This window comes from Haliotis cracherodii, unplaced genomic scaffold (assembly GCF_022045235.1).
Source record: "Haliotis cracherodii isolate W230 unplaced genomic scaffold, xgHalCrac1.p SCAF_3, whole genome shotgun sequence".
In the NCBI taxonomy this organism is placed as follows: Eukaryota; Metazoa; Mollusca; class Gastropoda; order Lepetellida; family Haliotidae; genus Haliotis; species Haliotis cracherodii.
In genome coordinates this window covers 65,984,441-66,002,685 of record NW_027266286.1, presented here as the reverse complement: position 1 = coordinate 66,002,685, position 18,245 = coordinate 65,984,441, and the positions used below count along the sequence as shown (strand labels likewise).

Here is an 18,245-nt window from a genome sequence, read left to right as displayed (position 1 = left end):
AGACTAGAGTGGTCGGTGTGTTGACATAGTACTGTACATGGAGGGAGACTAGAGTGGTCGGTGTGTTGACATAGTACTGTACATGGAGGGAGACTAGAGTGGTCGGTGTGTGGACATAGTACTGTACATGGAGGGAGACTAGAGTGGTAGGTGTGTGGACATAGTACTGTACATGGAGGGAGACTAGAGTGGTCGGTGTGTTGACATAGTACTGTACATGGAGGGAGACTAGAGTGGTCGGTGTGTTGACATAGTACTGTACATGGAGGGAGACTAGAGTGGTCGGTGTGTTGACATAGTACTGTACATGGAGGGACACTAGAGTGGTCGGTGTGTAGACATAGTACTGTACATGGGGGAGACTAGAGTGGTCGGTGTGTGGACATAGTACTGTACATGGAGGGAGACTAGAGTGGTAGGTGTGTGGACATAGTACTGTACATGGAGGGAGACTAGAGTGGTCGGTGTATCGACATAGTACTGTACATGGGGGAGACTAGGGTGGTCGGTGTGTGGACATAGTACTGTACATGGAGGGAGACTAGAGTGGTCGGTGTATCGACATAGTACTGTACATGGGGGAGACTAGGGTGGTCGGTGTATTGACATAGTACTGTACATGGAGGGAGACTAGAGTGGTCGGTGTGTGGACATAGTACTGTACATGGAGGGAGACTAGAGTGGTCGGTGTGTGGACAAAGTACTGTACATGGAGGGAGACTAGAGTGGTCGGTGTGTTGACATAGTACTGTACATGGAGGGAGACTAGAGTGGTCGGTGTGTGGACATAGTACTGAACATTGAGGGAGACTAGAGTGATCGGTGTGTGGACATAGTACTGTACATTGAGGGAGACTAGGGTGGTCGAGGTGTGGACATAGTACTGTACATGGAGGGAGACTAGGGTGGTCGGTGTATTGACATAGTACTGTACATGGAGGGAGACTAGAGTGGTCGGTGTGTGGACATAGTACTGTACATGGAGGGAGACTAGAGTGGTCGGTGTGTGGACATAGTACTGAACATGGAGGGAGACTAGAGTGGTCGGTGTGTGGACATAGTACTGTACATGGAGGGAGACTAGAGTGGTCGGTGTGTGGACATAGTACTGTACATGGAGGGAGACTAGGGTGGTCGGTGTGTGGACAAAGTACTGTACATGGAGGGAGACTAGAGTGGTCGGTGTGTTGACATAGTACTGTACATGGAGGGAGACTAGAGTGGTCGGTGTGTGGACATAGTACTGAACATTGAGGGAGACTAGAGTGATCGGTGTGTGGACATAGTACTGTACATTGAGGGAGACTAGGGTGGTCGAGGTGTGGACATAGTACTGTACATGGAGGGAGACTAGGGTGGTCGGTGTATTGACATAGTACTGTACATGGAGGGAGACTAGAGTGGTCGGTGTGTGGACATAGTACTGTACATGGAGGGAGACTAGAGTGGTCGGTGTGTGGACATAGTACTGAACATGGAGGGAGACTAGAGTGGTCGGTGTGTGGACATAGTACTGTACATGGAGGGAGACTAGAGTGGTCGGTGTGTGGACATAGTACTGTACATGGAGGGAGACTAGGGTGGTCGGTGTATTGACATAGTACTGTACATGGAGGGAGACTAGAGTGGTCGGTGTGTGGACATAGTACTGAACATGGAGGGAGACTAGAGTGGTCGGTGTGTGGACATAGTACTGTACATTGAGGGAGACTAGGGTGGTCGAGGTGTGGACATAGTACTGTACATGGAGGGAGACTAGGGTGGTCGGTGTATTGACATAGTACTGTACATGGAGGGAGACTAGAGTGGTCGGTGTGTGGACATAGTACTGTACATGGAGGGAGACTAGAGTGGTCGGTGTGTGGACATAGTACTGAACATGGAGGGAGACTAGAGTGGTCGGTGTGTGGACATAGTACTGTACATGGAGGGAGACTAGAGTGGTCGGTGTGTGGACATAGTACTGTACATGGAGGGAGACTAGGGTGGTCGGTGTGTGGACATAGTACTGTACATGGAGTGAGACTAGGGTGGTCGGTGTGTGGACATAGTACTGTACATGGAGTGAGACTAGGGTGGTCGGTGTGTGGACATAGTACTGTACATGGAGGGAGACTAGAGTGGTCGGTGTGTGGACATAGTACTGTACATGGAGGGAGACTAGAGTGGTCGGTGTGTTGACATAGTACTGTACATGGAGGGAGACTAGAGTGGTCGGTGTATGGACATAGTACTGTACATGGAGGGAGACTAGGGTGGTCGGTGTGTGGACATAGTACTGTACATGGCGGGAGACTAGAGTGGTCGGTGTGTGGACATAGTACTGTACATGGAGGGAGACTAGAGTGGTCGGTGTGTGGACATAGTACTGTACATGGAGGGAGACTAGAGTGGTCGGTGTGTGGACATAGTACTGTACATGGAGGGAGACTAGAGTGGTCGGTGTGTGGACATAGTACTGTACATGGAGGGAGACTAGAGTGGTCGGTGTGTTGACATAGTACTGTACATGGAGGGAGACTAGAGTGGTCGGTGTGTGGACATAGTACTGTACATGGGGGAGACTAGAGTGGTCGGCGTGTGGACATAGTACTGTACATGGAGGGAGACTAGAGTGGTCGGTGTATGGACATAGTACTGTACATGGAGGGAGACTAGAGTGGTCGGTGTGTTGACATAGTACTGTACATGGAGGGAGACTAGAGTGGTCGGTGTGTTGACATAGTACTGTACATGGAGGGAGACTAGGGTGGTCGGTGTGTTGACATAGTACTGTACATGGAGGGAGACTAGAGTGGTCGGTGTGTGGACATAGTACTGTACATGGAGGGAGACTAGGGTGGTCGGTGTGTGTAGCTAAAATCATGTTCCGCATTTTAGGGGCATTTGTAAAATATCTAGTCTAATTATAATCAGATGTTAGTGCTGGTTACTGCGAATATAAAATCTGAGGACATTCCATTACAGGTCACTGCAAAACGACCTTTCGCTAACTTTGATCGACTAATGTAATGACTTTCACTAAGTTAGCTAATCAGAAAGCAGCTTTCTCGAGCATTACGGCACTAGTTTCAAACTGACGACTTTTATTCCAGACAACACATTTAGAAATATTGATTCCAACTGAAAACTGAACAAAAGATTATTCTGGAATGTCTAATAGATGGCCGCGATTATATGGCAGTACTTCCCACAGGCAATGGAAAGTATCGTCCGTTTCATATGTTTATCCTATTGGAGTTAGAGAATGAGTCGCACCGCTCCTAACTGTCGTTCGGAATGCCTCGAGTTATCCTGTACGAGGTTGCATCATTTAAAAAGCACATTCCAACTGTCACGTTCCTGATCTGGTAAGTGACGCCCTGATTGGTCGGATGAAAGGTCGTTCCCGCTTGATCCGTAATGGGATGTCTTCAGATATTTGTGTAGCGGTGGCCAGAACAAGCCAGCTGACCTGATTTTAATGAGTTTGGCAAAATATCGTATTTGTACATGTAAGGGTGACACACATTACTGATTGATGGTCTGTTTCAGAGAGAAGAAATATGAAGGATTGTTCAAGTCAGACATCGGTCGTCCCCCTGGGGCCCAGCAAAACGACAAGTCAGGGGTGCTGAAAAGGTCAAGCCTTCCCCAGTCCCAGGCCTCGCCCCAACACAGGTGGTTCTGTACCCAACGACCTAGTCACATTGCTGAAATGCAACAGTCACGCCGCAGGTGCAACCCAGGTCCTTCAAACTTCCGGAAACAGATGTCAGAAGATCTAGACATGCTGTATTTACCTGCCCTTGATTCCTTCCAGGAGGAGCCATGTTCACCAGCAGCAGATGTCACTATGAAGAAAGACGTTGAGTGTCAAACAGAGCCTGACAGCGGGTGTGGGTTACGACACCGGGCTGCGGGTGATAGTTCTGATAACGCCAGTCATAAAAAGGTCCTGGCGTGTTCCCCTCGTTGTTACTCCCCCGTGGTGCATCACTTCCAGAACAACCCCCAGGCTCATGAACGCTGGCCCTTGTTGGGGATCTACTCTGACGAAGAGGGGGACGCTGAAGGGGGAGGGGACAAAGAGGAAGCGGAGATGGAGAAAGACAGCGACTCCGACCTCAGTTACCTTGAAGACATGCAGGGTCTTGAAGCTGCAGTGCATGGTGTAGACTACAAACACAAGAAAGACTCTCCTGTCAAAAGTTTGATGTCAACAACCCCATCAGAAATCCATTCCCTGTCCCCCTTGTGCATCCCTCGTGATAGGATCCCTCCTTCCTGCATCTCCCCCGGGTCCCCCCTCCAACCTGCTCCACTCTCCGCCAACGGTCTCCCCAGCCTCTCTGCCCCCTGTGCCTCCAACGTACCTCGACCTGGCTTCAGCGCCTTCAGCAGTCAGGATTCCATCTCCGGCGATGGGACATTCCACAGCCTCCTCAGCCTCACCGGCAGCATAGCGTCCGCCCGCACCCCCGAGGAGGTGTCTGTGTTCTCGCTGTCCCCACTGGACACAGAAGAGAAACGCATGCTAGACTTCCAGCAGTATCTCCAGACAAGGGGCCTCAAATTAGACATGTCGTCAGTGCAGACTAGCGACTTATGACATCACATGAAATAGGTCTTGTCTGTCAACACATAAACTTCATCCTCGTTATGACACCACATGAACTAGGTCTTGTCAATCAGCACATAAACTTCATCCTCGTTATTACACCACATGAACTAGTTCTTGTCTGTCAACACACACACACACACACACTTCATCCTCGTTATGACACCACGTGAACTAGGCCTTGTCTGTCAACACACACACTTCATCCTCGTCATGACACCATATGAACTAGGTCTTGTCTGTCAACACATAAACTTCATCCTCGTTATGACACCATATGAACTAGGTCTTGTCTGTCAACACACACACTTCGTCCTCATCATGACACCATATGAACTAGGTCTTGTCTGTCAACACATAAACTTCATCCTCGTTATGACACCACGTGAACCAGGTCTTGTCTGTCAACACACACACTTCATCCTCGTTATGATGCTACATGAGCTAGGTCTTGTCTGCACACACACACACACACACACACACACACACACACACACACACACACACACACACACACACACACACACACACACACACACACACACACACTTCTTCCTCGTTATAACACCACATGAACTAGGTCTTGTCTGTCAACACATAAACTTCATCCTCGTTATAACACCACATGAACTAGGTCTTGTCTGTCAGTTCACGAACTTCATCCTCGTTATGAATTCACATGAACTAGGTCTTGTTTGTCAACACATAAACTTCATCCTCGTTATGACACGACGTGAACTAGGTCTTGTCTGTCAACACATAAACTTCATCCTCGTTATGAATTCACATGAACTAGGTCTTGTCTGTCAACACACACACTTTATCCTCGTTATGAATTCACATGAACTAGGTCTTGTCTGTCAACACACACACTTTATCCTCGTTATGACACCACATGAACTAGGTCTTGTCTGTCAACACACACACACACTTCATCCTCGTTATGACACCACATGAACTAGGTCTTGTCTGTCAACACATAAACTTCATCCTCGTTATGACACGACGTGAACTAGGTCTTGTCTGTCAGCACATAAACTATCGGTTATTTTGATATGTCACTCATTTAACGTCAACACCACACACACAAAATACAATACACGTACACCATCACACATCAACACACGCACCAACACACAACAACAACAACAACAACAACAACAACACAACAACAACAACAACAACAACACGCACACATACAAACACACACATAGCTCACCCTTTCCTCACATGTCCGACACTCAAGCAGGTCGATGCAACATTTATCAATATGCTCTCAATATTGTCTTGACAACGCGTTTATGGCTACGTCATCACAACGCCCGTGTGACCGTCTCGGTGGTGTGTGCTAAACAGTGTTCATGTAAGGACGACGGTTTAACTGACGCCGAAACGTGCAACGTGTACGTGTGATCTATATATGCCGTAAACCCTCAAGTGACATTTTACTAATTCATGAGTCGTCGGATGTTGTGTCGTATATCCCAGGGGTGTCTTCCATTCTTTGCAGTGTTCCACTGAATAGAATGGTAGCGATAGTTATGTTTAACACTGGCATTGGGTGTGTTTTCAGGAGACAAAGAGGCGTCTTCTAGAGGAACATTGTCTCATATCTGTTAATTGACAATACGCTAGTTGCAGTTATCGGAAAACTAGTTTTTAGATGAAGACATCGTCGTAGATGTAGACCACGACAGTAGATGCTGTCGGGGTCGTTGCTGATGTTGTAGAATATACATGGGGCAGCAGCAGCAGGTGCAGCAGCTGCAGCATTGAAGCATAGATATATCATCAGTCTCAACTGACAAAGTATTAAGTTAGAAGGTCCCGAGTGGAGACTATGGTTTGTTGTGACCTTGAGTGTTATGTAAATCTACATTCATCCTGTACATAACATGTCCAATCCGCAGATGACGTCATATGACACGTGCAGTCCACGTATGACGTCACATGTTCCGTGCAGTCCATATCTGACGTTATCGGATCATTATTGTCCACAAATGACATCTTGCCAATCATTATTCCTGTCACTTTCGTCATGCTAGTATCACACAGACATCACCATGACAACGCCATAACGCTGTCGTATGTGTTCATGTGACCTCACTCAGACACTGTCAAAGTCTACTGTGTATCAATTTGTTCGTCTTCGTGTGTTCTGTGTCAATTGAAACGTATTAAAGATAGGTATTTTACTTCAAATTATATTTACATTGTGATGTTTTCTCAGACTGGTAATCATACGGGCAGATTACTTGCCATGGCAGCTATTTTAGTTACTCTCAGATTTCGACCAAAGTGTATCATTGAACATATCGGACAACATCGATTTTTGTGACATTTGATTCTCTTAAACGTCCACCAAAAAATCATTCAAATAACGCTCCCATCTTTCGTTATAGATATTCAATCTGCCTAGATAGAAATACATGAACTCGACAATATTAAGCTGTATCATGGCTTTAATAGTATAATAAGGATGAGGTAGCCTAGTGGTTAAAGCGTTCGCTCGTCACTCTGGGTACCCGGGTCCGATATCTCACATAAGCACAGTATGTAAAGAACATTTATGGTGTTCCCCTCCATGATATTGCTTGATACAGCCTTTGGTGTTTACATTTCACAACTTTTGAGATACAATCGAGCATGCTCTTTCTAACAAGATTTCAAAGAGCATCATACGACTCTTGCAGAGAAGTTGTTTGATCAAGTTAACAACATTCAAGGCCTGAGGAAAGCTTTCAAAACATTTAATGGTAGACATTGGAGGACGTTTCCAAATTTGATGTCCGATGCAATTCCCTATTCTGACTTGTACCATATGTTGCCGTGTTTTTTTAGGTGAACAATTGACTTGCCTGTGCACGTGTTTTTGACGGGTGACACCGGGGACCAGGATTTGCTCACCTTTTCGCGAACACCTGGTATAATCAATATTTGATAGTGATTCATAAATACATGCTTATGATAAAGTCAGAATCGTACACGCGACTGTGTTTATGCAGAGATTTCAGTTGGATAAGGAAAGGGTTTTGTCGCTTTATCTATTGAACAGTATTAAGTATTAAGGCGTAAAATCATCCCAAATCAAGTATAAATATTGTACTGAAACTTAAAACTGTTTAACCTACACACACTGCTTGTTGCATTCTGAAATGTACCATGTAGACTTATACGTTCTATTCACATTTCGCCAGGAGCAAGTTTATATCGCAGAAATTAAAATTGGTGAACTCCGTTAAAACTGACAGGGCTCGGTCGGGCACATTAGACGCCCTAACAAGTGGATTCAATTCCCACAACCTACTCTTTGAGTGAGTGAGTGAGCATGGTTTTACGCCGCTTTTAGCAATATTCCAGCAATATCAGGGTGGGGGACCCCAGAAATGTATTCCACACATTGTACCCATGTTGGGATCTAACCCCTGCCTTCAGCGTGACGAGCGAACGCTTTAACCACTTGGCTACCCTCTTTGACTGTTAACGGAACTTTTAGGATAAAGGGAACCGGACAAGAGACAGTATATACTCATGATGAAATGAAACAAACAAGATATGGTAATTCGATGGAGAAGTATTTGATACGGGTATCATATTTGTGTTTTAGACGTCGAATTTGCAGTGTTGCGGCGACTGTTTTCAGCCGAGTAACGTTTTTTAACGTTTGTATTTTTTTCAAATCCAATTTTCAAGTGTATACTGTCTTTTGCCTAGCAGTTTCTAATGAAAGGCCCAAGAACTGCAAAACCACCAGATGTATTGGTCGCTACACGATGTATCGTGTTTTTTAAGGTTAGCTTCAGAAATGTCTACACTCTTTTGTTGAATGTGTATGTCTTGTTTGTATTGTTTAAATGGCAACTACCATGACAAAGGCGTATTTCATATGCAGAAATAATATTTGACCTGTGCTGCACCTCCAGTGGCTGTGAACGCGTCTTTTGTACACGTTAATCTATCACGATATCCGCGGCCATGTTTCGTATACGATCATTGTTATTGGACGTGCCACTGTTTTTCATGTATATTAAAACTTGATAATGAAAATGTGGACACACTTTATTTATTTCCAATCAAGTGTGACCCGTCTAGGTCATATAATGAGTTTAAGTCAAATAAAGAAACTTTAATATTGTTCACAGGGTGTTGATGGACTATGTACTACTTATCGGAACACGAATTTATTAGGAACACATATCTCATCCTCCAGGCTATGGCTACCACCACGAGCTCAGCTGCTATTTTTATTTTAGTTGAGCATGCATGTAACGACATGGTCATTTATGATATTTAACAGCACTTTTTCGGTCCTTTTATCTGTATGTTTCATGTCAAAATTGGTCAGACGAATTTGTACCGATTAGGATAACTCACCAACTACCTGTGTGCACGCTTCGGACGTAGAGTAGGTTTACTTTCAGTACGTTTTACAACATGTTTATGTGTAACTTATAGGAGATTTGTGTTTACAACAATCAATATATCAGAGCGTCATACATCTCAAAAGTCAAACTTTTTTCCATCAAGGTTACAACATTCAAGGTCTCAGTGAAACTTTCAAAACGTTTAATGGTGAATTGCATTTTGACACATCAGTGACAAAAATGAAGTCCGATGAAATTCCCTAATTTCACTTGTAGATCATGTACCCGTGTTTTTCAGGTGAACAATTGACTTGCCTTTGCATGTGTTTGTGACTGGTGCCACCGGTAGGGCAGGATGCGCTCACCTATACGCGAACGCCTGATATCAACACTATTTGATGGTGATTCATCAACACATGCTCATGATTTAGTCGGAATCGTACAATGGACTCTGCTTTTGGCAGATATGTCTTGGGTTTGTTTCTATTTATCGCCGCACTCAGCAATATTCCAGCTTTATGACGGCGGTCTGTAAATAATCGAGTCTGGGCCAGGAAATCCAAAGATTGACATCATGAGCATCGATCTACGCAGTTGGGATACGATGACATGCATCAACCAAATCAGCAAGCATGACCACCCGATCCTGTTAGTCGCCTCTACGACAGGCATAGTAGTCTTTTACGACAAAGATATATGAAAAGGGTTTTGTCACTTTTATTAATACAACAATGGGTGATAAACCGGAGGCATGATCTATCACATACACAGACATACACGCACGCACGCACGCATGCACACACATATATATTATTGCTCACGGAGCTGTTGTAAGATATTTGTAATGTCGGTTACAAGACTGCAGTGATATATGTATAATATTGCTGACAAGGCTGCAGTGATATATGTGTAATATTGCTGACAAGGCTGCAGTGATATATGTGTAATATTGCTGACAAGGCTGCAGTGATATATGTGTAATATTGCTGACAAGGTTGCAGTGATATATATGTAATATTGCTGACAAGGCTGCAGTGATATATGTGTAATATTGCTGACAAGGCTGCAGTGATATATGTGTAATATTGCTGACAAGGCTGCAGTGATATATGTGTAATATTGCTGACAAGACTGCAGTGATATATGTGTAATATTGCTGACAAGGCTGCAGTGATATATGTGTAATATTGCTGACAAGGCTGCAGTGATATATGTGTAATATTGCTGACAAGACTGCAGTGATATATGTGTAATATTGCTGACAAGGCTGCAGTGATATATGTGTAATATTGCTGACAAGGTTGCAGTGATATATATGTAATATTGCTGACAAGGCTGCAGTGATATATGTGTAATATTGCTGACAAGGCTGCAGTGATATATGTGTAATATTGCTGACAAGGCTGCAGTGATATATGTGTAATATTGCTGACAAGACTGCAGTGATATATGTGTAATATTGCTGACAAGGCTGCAGTGATATATGTGTAATATTGCTGACAAGGCTGCAGTGATATATGTGTAATATTGCTGACAAGACTGCAGTGATATATGTGTAATATTGCTGACAAGGCTGCAGTGATATATGTGTAATATTGCTGACAAGACTGCAGTGATATATGTGTAATATTGCTGACAAGGCTGCAGTGATATATGTGTAATATTGCTGACAAGGCTGCAGTGATATATGTGTAATATTGCTGACAAGACTACAGTGATATATGTGTAATATTGCTGACAAGGCTGCAGTGATATATGTGTAATATTGCTGACAAGGCTGCAGTGATATATGTGTAATATTGCTGACAAGGCTAAGTTCGAAGCCTAAGACATGACCTTAGGACATTACAATGATCCACATTGATACAACTTTGTCAATAATGTTGGAGGGATTTTATCCCAGTTTCGTAAAAGTCCTTCACCACAGCTGCTATGACGTCATCGTCCGAGTCGAAATAGCCATATCTTTTTGAGCTGATGGGACAGTAATTGCCTTCTTTGTTGGTGGTGAACACAGATTTCATCCATAGTCACAAATCGTTGCAAGAACCTCTATAGATCAGCTTCAAGGAGAGCTAGATTATCAGCAGACATGTTATGACTGGTACGGTTTTTTTTATCAGAAGCTTTGGGCTCCAACAACTTCTACTTTCTTGCCAAAGTTTCTTGATATTGGAATGTACTCGTTTCTGGGCGCTGCCCGCTGAACTAACAATAGGACGATCATTCATTAGCCGGTCGGTAATCACCATATCGTTTGTTTTCTGGACCATTTGTAACAATATTTATTTCCCCCAAAGAAGGAATGGGATTGGTGAACAGGCAAAGCCTATTTAAACACCCCTCCCTACAAAGGGCATTTTACAATTAAAATAAGAGTAAACTGTACATAAAATAATAAATTTAGATCAATTGTACCTACTGTTGCAAATATTATGATGCGAATATACAAGTCACACACAAATATGGACCATTTGACGGGTTCGACTTCCACCCTTTATAATGAAAAAGTAAAGGACATACCTCCCTGGTGTTGTATCATCGTGGACAGCTGTTGGTGTAAAGCCTTTTTTCTGCAAGAACCTGATGACCCCACGTTCCTAAAGTTTGTCCATTTTCAAAAGGTCACAGACACCTGCTTTTTTACTGAATTGGCACAGCGAAGTAATGTACTGAACTGACTCAATTGTTGTGGATATATTTCTATGATATCATGTAATTTTAACAACAACAAAAATTACACTGTTAGGCAATTCCATCTATGTGAGGTTCAGAACTTATCAATCAACCCTTGTATCTGTGATATTGCTGCCAAAGCTACAATGTGTAAAGTTACAAGATTGGGATGCATACCTGTTATGTTATGGATACCAACTTTTTTTTATACGTACATACCGTTTCAGGACTACTTCTTACCCCTAAGTCGGTGATGATATTTATATCCAACTTTAAAAGCCTATAAAGACTCACAGACGCTACAGTAATATAGTGTTAACATGGTTTATACGACATCCGTGATATAACTAATAAATTTACGGGGCTGTAGTTATAACTATAAGGTTGCCAAATAGGCTAGGGTTATAGCGATGATATTGCTGAAGAAGTTGCGGTGATTTTACCGTAATATTGCTGACACAGTTGTTCAGTTGGTGATTATGGCGTGAAACCGACATCGTCTCCCGAAAGTTCATATGAGTCTTTTGAACATCTCAGACCACACCATAGAGACGCTGTGGTACCGATGTCCGGAGGAGTTGGTCTTTGAGCGATATTCCTGTGAGTGCTAACAACACAACGTCATCTAGCGTTTAAGTCAATTACAGTAACGCTAACATTGCCTGGGGAGTATGCGAGAGAAAATCGTCGCCATTACCAAATCTAAAATACTATTACAGAACGGTTTATATTAACAGATAAAAGTGCACAGTGCTACAAGAGACATTATTTGATTATAACTGAGTGAGTGAGGGACATTAGATGCCATAACAGATGAATGGGTGGGATAAAGGTAAAATCTTTTCAGAATTAAACACGATCTTTGAACAAATGCTTGCCTTATTTCCTGTACGTTCTATGTTATGAACAAATGTGACAAGAAGTAATACAGATTCGTGAATGTGTTATGTATGAATGAGATGTTTTCTCCTGTACATGAGAGTTCTCGTTACCCTCTTAGATCAATGTCGTCGATGAATTCAAACACACTTCTTACAACTTTCGATTCTTCTAGATATTGGAGTTAAATTAAATTAAGTATTTCATTTTGCATGGCCGAGTCTGCTCATAGCCATTGTCAATGTGTGATACATGTTCACGCATCAGTGAAGTCAGTGTGATGAATTCCTTTATATCATTGGATGTGCTGATTCCTCAGCATGTACCCCCACCTTTGAGTCATGTGAGAGTCAGGGCTGTAGGTGCCGTGGGGCCAATCAGTAGTTCCATTGAACAATATCGATCGGTTGTGATGCTAAATTAGCCGTTAAAATAACCACAGTTAAATCCCCCACACCTCCCGGCCCCCCTTCACTGGAGCCACATTAATCGTCAGCTTCACTGATGCTGTCAAATGTTCCTCTATGGCGTATCTAAGACTGTCACATTCTTCATGATTGGTGTGATTCCACGTGGTGGATTATGCTTACATCCTCAGGGCAATTACTTTACACTGTGCTACAGTGCACACAGAGGTCACAATACACGCAGAAGTCGTGTTTGCACTGTCACCATACACACACAGGTCGTGTTTGGCACGTTACACACTGAGGTCGTGTTTTGCACTGTGTCACAATACACACACAGGGGTCGTGTTTGCACTGTGTCACAACACACACACATACACTTCGTGTTTGCACTGCGTCAGTCGTGTTTTGCACTGTGTCCCAATACACACAGAGGTCGTGTTTGCACTGCCACCATACACACACAGGTCGTGTTTGCAATGTCACCATACACACACAGGTCCTGTTTGCACTGTGTCACTATACGCACACAGGTCGTGTTTGCAATGTCACAATACGCACACAGGTCGTGTTTTCACGGTTTCACAATACACACACATGTCGTGTTTGCACTGTGTCGCAATACACACACAGGTCGTGTTTGCACTGTGTCACAATACACACACAGATCGTGTTTTCACGGTTTCACAATACACTCAGAGGTCGTGTTTGCACCGTGTCATAATACACACACAGGTCGTGTTTGCACTGTGTCACAATACACACAGGTGTCGTGTTTGCACTGTGTCACAATACACACACATACACTTCGTGTTTGCACTGCGTCAGTCGTGTTTTGCACTGTGTCCCAATACACACAGAGGTCGTGTTTGCACTGCCACCATACACACACAGGTCGTGTTTGCAATGTCACCATACACACACAGGTCCTGTTTGCACTGTGTCACTATACGCACACAGGTCGTGTTTGCACTGCCACCATACACACACAGGTCGTGTTTGCACTGCCACCATACACACACATGTCGTGTTTGCACTGCCACCATACACACACAGGTCGTGTTTGCACTGCTACCATACACACACAATACACAATGTCGCAATACACACACACAGGTCGTGTTTGCACTGTGTCACAATACACACACAGATCGTGTTTTCACGGTTTTCACGAAGTTATGTTTAACACTGTTTCATGTTACACACAAAGGTTATGTTACACACTGTTTCATGTTACACACGAAGGTTATGTTACACACTGTTTCACGTCACACACGAAGGTTATGTTTGACACTGTTTCACGTTACACACAAAGGTTATGTTACACACTGTTTCATGTTACACACGAAGGTTATGTTACACACTGTTTCACGTCACACACGAAGGTTATGTTACACACTGTTTCACGTTACTCACAAAGGTTATGTTATACACTGTTTCACGTTACACACGAAGGTTATGGCTTACATTGTGCTACACTGCATACACACCTTTTGATGTCTGCCAAATTAGAAAAAAAGATTTAAGGTTTCACACTTTGCAAATTTCGATACACATGTCCTGTTTATTCTGTATAATATTACACATAAAGGAAATGTCCTTTATACAGAGGTCAAGTGTTACATTGGGTCACATGACATAAATGTTTTACAGGTCATGGTTTACACTGTGTCACATTTAACACATTGACACATTTTTACACAATTTCACATCACACCAAGAGGTTTTTCTTTAAAGAAAAATTGAAATGCATGTCATATGGCATATGTTGGCCTTTGGTTTGATAAATAAAGAACGTTAACATATGTAACAATTTGCATTATATAACCACTCCCGACTCTCGATGGGGCAAACTTTGCTCCAAATTTAGTTGTATCTGTGTCTATAAATTTTACTTTGGGATGTGGGATAGATATGGGATTGTTTGTGCCTGTGCGTGTGTGTGCCTGTGCGCGCGCGTGTGTATGCCAATGCGAGTGTGTATGTGTGCGTGCGTGCGTTCGTATGCCTATGCGAGTGTGTATGTATGTGTGCGTGCGTGCGTGTGTATGCCTATGCGTTTGTGTACATGCGTGTGTGTATGTGTGCGTGCGTGCGTGCGTGCGTGTGTGTGTATGCCCATGCGTGTGTTTACATGCGTGTGTGTATGTGTGCGTGCGTGTGTATGCCTATGCGTTTGTGTACATGCGTGTGTGTATGTGTGTGTGTGCGTGCGTGCGTGCATGCGTGTACATCTGTGTGCGCGCTCACTCTCGGTATCCCCCTGTCTGTCTTATCTGTCTCTCATCCGTTATGCAGTAATCCTTAATAATCCATCCATCTAACACTCACAGAGTCAAGGTACAGCTGCAGACGCTGCTATCACAGTGTGGGGCACCAAGTACGTCATTAGCAAGGTGGCGCCGCATGAAGAGTTGACGTAAGACCGTCACAGGTACCGAGGTATTAGGCTTAAGGCTCAATATCTCTGTGTGACGATGCTGTTACTCTGTCCAAGGTGTATTACAAGGTTAATTCACATCAACCCGTTATATCACTTAAAGGGCATTATGCTCCACAGCCGAGGTAAAGGCATTGTGATCATCACAATTGTGAAACCGCAATTGTATCTTTGAACAGGGTAATGCTACACAGTATCTAACGTATACCCGTATGGCATGGGGTCTCCATGATGGGAGGGAGGAGGTGGGGGGTGACGCTTCTCCTCCCTTGTAATGTGGAGTCTACCGACAGGCTGTTCTGTCGACTAATTGGGGAGGGTGAATGGGAACTCTCAAGGTCGTCATCCGTTCCGTCATCTTCTTCATCGTCATCTGCATCTTCAGACTTATGGCGATTCTTCCTCCGAACAATACGCATAAGGTATTGATTAAGATCGCTGGCTCCTTTCTGAAAGCTTGCCCTCTGTCTGTTCAGGTCGCTGTACGTCACAGACTCCATGGCGGCCTGCTTTTCAGGGCAAGTCTCTACATTAATAGGGGGTAGTTGAATGTTCATGCGTTCAACACGGTCTCCAGAGAAATCAAATTTGCGAGCCCGGCGCCGACTTGTTCTCTGTTCTATCATCTTGTGCTGGCACACCCTTGTGTATTTCCGGAGCTCCTGTCCGCTAAGGTCGTCGCTGGTGTAGTCGGCGGCACGACGTAGTTTCTTGTATCTGTTGAGGTCGTAGATGACACCGAGGCGCTGGCGCGTGATATCCTTCAGCTCAATATGCCAGCGCCGCTCTATGTCAATCAGCTCCAGCTCCAGCTGCCTCTGTCGCTGGATGTTCTTCACTGACGCAGTCATCCAACTCGACTCCATCTCCAACTGTTGGTCGAACTCTGTGAGATGTTCTGCTGGATGTTCTGTGGGCTGGTCTGTTGGATGCCCTGTGGGTTGTCCTGTTTGACGGTCTGTGTTTCAGCTACAGCTATGGACTTCTGGTCATCAGATGTTAAGATACCGAGATGATCTGTTGAAAAGGTTTCGTGAACGCCAATATACTTCTGTAGTATATGACGTTAAGATGTGTGTGGTGGCCTGTGAGTTCTGTTGACAATTTTGGGCAGATTTGAGCGTTTTAATGAAATGGGATGTAGATATATGTAGCTTCCTCAACCATTTAGGTGCCAGTGTGGTTCCTGTATTTGTCTTGGGTTGTGGAACAATCACTGTGATGCTGTAAGTCAAGGCATCCACGGAACAGAAGCTCTCGGTTCTGAAGATGATGACACAAGTGATGATGACACACGATGACAAAATCTGTCATCCACCTATGACTCACACTACCATAAACCACGGAAGGACACTGTCTTCACCCCAGCAACGCATCTGTCATAATCATGGGTATCCTCGACCACCGCGGACGTCAGTCAAGATGTATTTGCTGCGGCGCAGTAGCAACAGGTTCGGCCTTCTACTGTTCTTATTGACACGGCACGGCTACCCGGAGTCGCATCTATGGGTCTGAAACAGAACAGTAGAGTGACTTGAATAGAAAGAAATACTGATATGATAGATGTGTGGTTTGTTATGGAGTGTGGAAAAGAGATGACAAGGCTTCTTTGTAATAATTTGACGCATCACCAGCCCCTGATCACGCACACGTGAGCGTTGTATCATCATCCCTGATTCAGTGAACTGTTTGACATAACATCAAACTGTATTGAACGACATAGAATCTCACGATCTTCTTGCCTCACTTCTCTTAACTTACGGGGCGGTTGGGTAGCCTAGTGGTTAAAGCGTTCGCTCGTCACGCTGAAGACCCGGGTTCGATTCCCGACATGGGTACAATGTGTGAAGCCCATTTCTGGTGTCCCCAGTCGTGATATTGCTGGAATATTGCTAAAATCGGCGTAAAACCAAACTCACTCACTCACTCATTTAACTTACTGTCAAGCTTGTCTCTAGAAAATAGGTAATAATGTCATTCATAATCGTGTGGCGATCAGGGCTTATCATTGCGTAAAATGTTGCATGTCCATGCGTACTATTAAGACGTGTACTTTTATCGGTATCGTGCAAGACTAGTATTGTTTCAGCATGTCTGTGTGTTACAGTCGCAATTCAGAAACACAAACGTAATCATCCTAGTAGTTATAGTGTTACTCGGGGGCAAGGGTGGCCCAGTTGTCTAAGGCGCCGCGATTCGCTGTGCAGAGTTGCGTCCCTTAGGCACGCCAGAAACCTATGATTGTGGGTTCGAATCCCGGTTCGCCCCGATTATGTTTCTCGGTTTGTCAGCACCATACCCAAGCTCGTGGGTTTCACCGAAGTGGTTAACGTCTGAGACCTGCATCACTTCGGGCTTTCCTCCCACACTAAGCTGACACGCCGTGATATGACTGGAATAATGTTATAAGCGGCGTTAAACCCAACTCACTCACTATAGTGTTACTCCAGCTTGCTGGAGGCATGGCGTCGTATCCAGACCCTTCTCAGAACGATTGTCACGAGAAATCACTAATTTGTTTTCACCTGAATACGAGAAGCATAAGAAATAAGCTAGAATATCTTAGTGAATACCTATCAGAAAATCAGGGTGTTTGTTTCACTGAAACCCATCTTGACAAATCGTTTAATAACGCTTCTTCAAAAAGGGCAAATTTTAATTTTAAACGAATGCAGGATCTCGAGAATATCTATGACGAAACAATTTGGATTCAGATACACCTTCCTATAAAACCTCATATATATGTTATCCCAAGCGTACAGACCCGCGTATAACAACGTGGAATTTTGGAATAGACTTAATACTGGGAAAATACTCTGGATACTACAAACAAAATTACTATTGTTGGAGATTTAAATGCAAACCTGTTATCAAGTGCG

At 44.0% G+C, this 18,245-nt stretch overlaps 2 protein-coding genes across 4 annotated transcripts in view; one reads left to right on the top strand and one right to left on the bottom strand.

The window, feature by feature from the left end:
* The window catches only part of LOC139474406 (metabotropic glutamate receptor 1-like), a 65,405-nt gene extending 56,759 nt beyond the window's left edge, over nt 1-8,646 (top strand). For all 3 annotated transcript variants that reach the window (XM_071257416.1, XM_071257419.1, XM_071257418.1), the window contains exon 9: nt 3,535-8,646. In XM_071257416.1, coding sequence (XP_071113517.1) covers nt 3,535-4,591 — 1,057 coding nt within the window. In that variant the 3' untranslated portion in view covers nt 4,592-8,646. The remainder of the gene's footprint in view (nt 1-3,534) is intronic.
* A 6,917-nt stretch (nt 8,647-15,563) lies between these two features.
* Nucleotides 15,564-16,232, bottom strand: LOC139473749 (uncharacterized). Its single transcript, XM_071256482.1, has one exon. It carries the CDS (start codon nt 16,230-16,232, stop codon nt 15,564-15,566), a length of 669 nt encoding a protein of 222 aa, XP_071112583.1.
* Between the last annotated feature and the right edge of the window lie 2,013 nt (nt 16,233-18,245).